This window comes from Acanthisitta chloris, unplaced genomic scaffold, assembly GCF_000695815.1.
Source record: "Acanthisitta chloris isolate BGI_N310 unplaced genomic scaffold, ASM69581v1 scaffold4169, whole genome shotgun sequence".
NCBI lineage: Eukaryota > Metazoa > Chordata > Aves > Passeriformes > Acanthisittidae > Acanthisitta > Acanthisitta chloris.
The window spans coordinates 8322-12744 of NW_008690691.1; the positions used below are offsets into that span (position 1 = coordinate 8322).

Here is a 4423-nt window from a genome sequence, read left to right on the forward strand (position 1 = left end):
CTGAGTTACTCAACTGAGGCTCCAAGGGGTAAACATTAGCAGAATAAACAACATTCTTTTTGCAATAAATAATATCACTACATAAATGTCATACGTTTTTGATGATTATGCCTGACCACCACTTGATCCTGATGGTGGAGTTGCATTTTTTTTCAATAGCTGAGACATCCAGTAACTAGGAAAAATGGACTTTTCCTGTTGAGCAGATTATTGAGAGGAGTAATGGGTTGTGGTGAGGAAATCTTTATGGGAAGATCATTTTGCCTTTTTCTTCCAGTTTCTCTGAGACAGTAGCTGAACCTCCCAGTCCACAGGATGCCCTTGGGAAACCACCTGAACCTGAACCCCCTGAGCAGCCTCTGCCTCCTCTGGCCCAGCGGGAGAAGAAAGCCCCTCGACCCCCAAAGAAGAAGTACCAGAAGGCAGGACTCTACTCTGATGTGTACAAAACCACAGAGTAAGTAACAGCACTGCAGAGCTGCTCTCAATAGTCCAGGAGAAACTCTCTCTTTTCACCTAGAACCAGAAAGTAGCTGAAACAAAGCAGCAACTTAACGTGTGAAAAATGACACGGGTGACAGTTGTCAGAATCTGAGCCAGGGAAGGGGTAAAATGTCAGCCCAGGCAGAAGTCAGTCTATGAAAAGGTGTCTGATTGCTGAGCCTGGAGAAGGTAGGAGCTTCATTCAGCAGTTCTCAGGGTGCTGGGAGAGCTGGAGTTCTACCACACAGAGAGAGGCTGTTAGGTTTGTTGGCATGGGTTGAACGGTCACAACTGGTCATGTTCTGTGTGAAGGAATTTCAGACACGTTCTCTGGTCATTTCTCAGTTGATCTCCATTTTCTGTGAGATGTTTAGGGTAAAAATCCAGTGTTCCTTTACTCTTCGTGCTTGGCTCACAGCCTGGTGTCCATTACAACACCTTCCTCTTGCCCTTCCCTCTGTAGTCACATACATCTCTGCAGCCTCTGAACAAAGGAGTTGAAGTCAGGAATTTGTGCTTCTCTTCTAATAAGATCTGACAGATTGAAAAGAGAGAAATTTGGCCTCTTCTCAGTGTCCTAGACCACTTCAAAATGATACAGAGCCCACTGGGAAACTGCCAGTGTGGGTTATCAGCTGCTCCTGGTGGATTCTCTTGCCACAGTAGAATGGAAGCATCTCTGAGATGGAGGAAGTGAATGGCCCTAAGGAAAACACAAAGATCTAGGTCTGATCAAAGTGAGGCCACTCGTGTTTCTCATAGATTGGAGGAAGATGTGCTAAAACTTTGCTGCTCTGTCACAGTCATGCAGCATTCAAATAGAACAGTTTCTGTTTTCTTAGGAGAGGAGCTCAGAGTCTCCTCTTCAGTGTGAAATATCCTGAGCTGGAACATCACAGGGATCATCAGTCCAACTCCTGACCCTGCCCAGAACACCCCAACAATCTCACCCTGTGCCTGAGAGCATTGGCCAAACACTCCTGGAGCTCTGTCAGGTTTGGGGCTGTGAGCACTGCCCTGAGGAGCTGTTCAGTGCCCAAACACCTCTGGGGGAAGAACCTTGTCCTAACATCCAACCCAGCCCTCCCCTGACACAGCTCCAGCTCCTTCCCTTGGGTCCTGTAACTGGTCCCAGAGACAGAGGTCAGTGCTGTCCCTCCTGAGGGACCTGCAGGTGTCTTAACAGATTTGTCTTCCCTTTGCCTGTTGCTCTACTTGCTGAGCTCTTCCCTGCTCTGATAGTGGTTTTTGGGATGTGCTGCTTGAGAACACTGAGGAACTTGACCCTGCCAAGGAAGGAAATGCTGCCTCCATGCTCTGAGCTGCCTCTGCACTGGTGCTGAACCAGAGCATGGACATGAACTGGGCGAGGACAGAACTGTGCCCACCTCTGCGTAGGTGTCCTTCCAGCAAGGTGCAGCCTGGAGGGCTGATCCCACCATCCCACCAGTGCCCTGCTGGCACTGGGTCACTCCTGTACCAAATTGGTTCAGCAAACTAAATCCCTAGAACAATAGTCAGTTTTGGATTGGATTTTGTTCTGCTTTGATGTGCTGTCCCAGTTCTGCTGCACAGTCAGACACGGCAGTGCGAGCGAAGAGCAGAAGTTCATGTTGTTACCACATTTCTTTATGTAACTTCCTGCTGCAGGAGTTTTGAAACCCTGATGGGAGTGGAGAAGGAAATGCAGCTCACTGGTCGTGGGGCACCCTCTAGTGCTGTCACAGGGAGTGTTGTCCCTGGCCCCATTCCCACAGCCCCCGAGTCCTGCCCATGAGTTGTACTCCCTGTTTGCAGTGTTCACTTTGCCTTAAGGACCATTTTCTTTCTCTGATGCATAGAATCCTCAAGGTTGGAGGAGACCTCAGAGATCATCAAGTCCAATCCTTAACGTGTCACTGCTGGAACCCCTAAATTCTACACCAAAACCTCCAGTGACAGATCTAGACACCTCTTAAACAGCTCCAGGGATGTGATTCCAGCACCTCCCTGGGCCATTCCCTGCTCCAGTGATATCTCCTCTGAGTCTCCCCTGTCTCAGCTCATGGCTGTTCTCTCTGGTCCTCTCCCTGCAGGCCTAGCAATGTCTTCCTAATTATTTTCAGTTGTTGAGACGTCAGAATGAGTTTTGAACTTGCGTTTTCCATTCTCTGGTTAACAACAGCATCACATTTTTATTGAGTCAACTTTCAGTTACGTGACCAGTTATTAAAACAAGGCCCTTTAAAAAACTTCAGGAGGCTTCAATATCATTTAATCTTTGGTCTATTTAATGTTTCAAAGTCTCTTCTCAGTGTTGCAGGACTAAATATAACCACATCAGCTTTTATTTCCCAGTTTGTCAGTGGCCAAAAGGAGATGTTTCTAAAGGCCAAGTCACAGACTGACACCTGCCTGACCCATACAGCCATTCCAGCTTCACATTCCTCTTTTCCCTTCTGCAAAGGGAGTGTCTCATTGCTTTTAAACTCTGATTTCTCTCCTTGTCCTGCCATTCCCTCAAGGGGCAGCCCCTTAGTGTTCGCTCTCAGCACTGGAGGGGAGCAGGGCTGAGCTGTACATGTGTCACACGTCCAATTCCTCTGTAAACCCACCAGACATGATTTGTTGGTTATTTTCTACTTGTGTAGCTTTACTTACTACTTCCCTATCCCATTTCAAGTCGATTTGCTCCCATTAGGTGTTGCCTAAATGGAATAAAAAGACCTTTTGTGGTTCAGTGTGTTTGACCAGCAACCTGGAAATCAACTTTCGTGACCATTATTCTCTTGCCTGATGTTCCAGCCCCTCTGGAAAAGCAGAACATGTGTGTTTTGCCAATGACAGGTTCCTCACTGATGGTTTTATTGTGTCCCTGTCATCCCCAGCCCCAAGAGTCGCCTCATCCAGCTGAAGAAGGAGAAGTTGGAATACACCCCTGGGGAGCACGAGCACGGCCTGTTCCCAGCCCCTATCCATGTTGGTGAGTTCCTCGTGTGTCTGGGGTGACTCTGCACTGCAGAGTTTTCCATCTCTCTCCCTTCTCTCTTCTGGATCCCATTGTCAAATCACCTGTAGCTTTCACACCTGAGCTTTGCCAAAGGCCATACTCATCTCTCTCTCTGTGTTTCCCAGGGCAAAAATTTGACTTGAGGTTTTGTGCCTGAACTTTGTTCCCCGTTTTTTTTCTGTACCAGAAAATACCAGTCTGGTTTAAAACCTGCTTTGCTGTGATAATCCTTTGCTGAACTGCAGAGTAATAGTTTCCTTCTCAAAGGAACATTACAGTAGAATAGCCAGAGACAATTAGGACCGTTTGGTAAATCCCCAAAGCTGAGTATGGAATAATAAATTTCCCCATGTCCCTGTGCACTTAGTGGTGTCTTCACCTGCTGCCCACACTCCTATGGATGCAGCCTGGGATTCGTTCTCCCTCCTCACAGTCTCTGACCCTGTTTGGGCTGCAGCCACACTCCACCTCCTTCCCTGGCTCTGAGCTGCTCCTGGTGCTCCATATGGGAACGGTTTAACCCCAGAGCAGTGACCAGGTCTGGGGCTCTGCCAGGTGACTGCGCTGGTGCCCACTCAGGAGGGCTGGAGGGACCTTCCCCAGCTCCAGGCACAGTGCCAGGGGCACCTGAAAGAGCCTTTTGTTTGCCCTGCTGAGGTCATCGCAGTGAAAGCAAATTCCCGGCAGATCTAGCTCTTCCTGGAACTTACTAGGGATGAATAAGGCATTGAAAATGAGAAGTAATTGAGGAGTAAATTGTAAGGAAAACATTACCATTTTTATTTTCCATGGTGAGTGTGTGTGTGAATTTATATGAACCCACAGACCATTGCTGCAGGAACCAAAGGCACTTGGGAACACGGAGAAAAGCTGGAAAGAAAGCAGAGCTGGGCCTGTCTGCTCAGCTCACTGGATCCCACTTCCCCCCCAGTATTCCCCCCTCATTCCCCC

At 48.2% G+C, this 4423-nt stretch overlaps 1 protein-coding gene across 1 annotated transcript in view; it reads left to right on the plus strand.

The window, feature by feature from the left end:
* Nucleotides 1–4423, plus strand: part of LOC103809085 (histone-lysine N-methyltransferase ASH1L-like) — a gene marked incomplete at both ends in the record, with an annotated part of 25701 nt that overhangs the window by 5663 nt on the left and 15615 nt on the right. The window contains 2 exons of the mRNA XM_009081899.1: nucleotides 278–457; nucleotides 3351–3445. Of these exons, the coding sequence (XP_009080147.1) occupies nucleotides 278–457; nucleotides 3351–3445 (275 nt within the window). The remainder of the gene's footprint in view (nucleotides 1–277; nucleotides 458–3350; nucleotides 3446–4423) is intronic.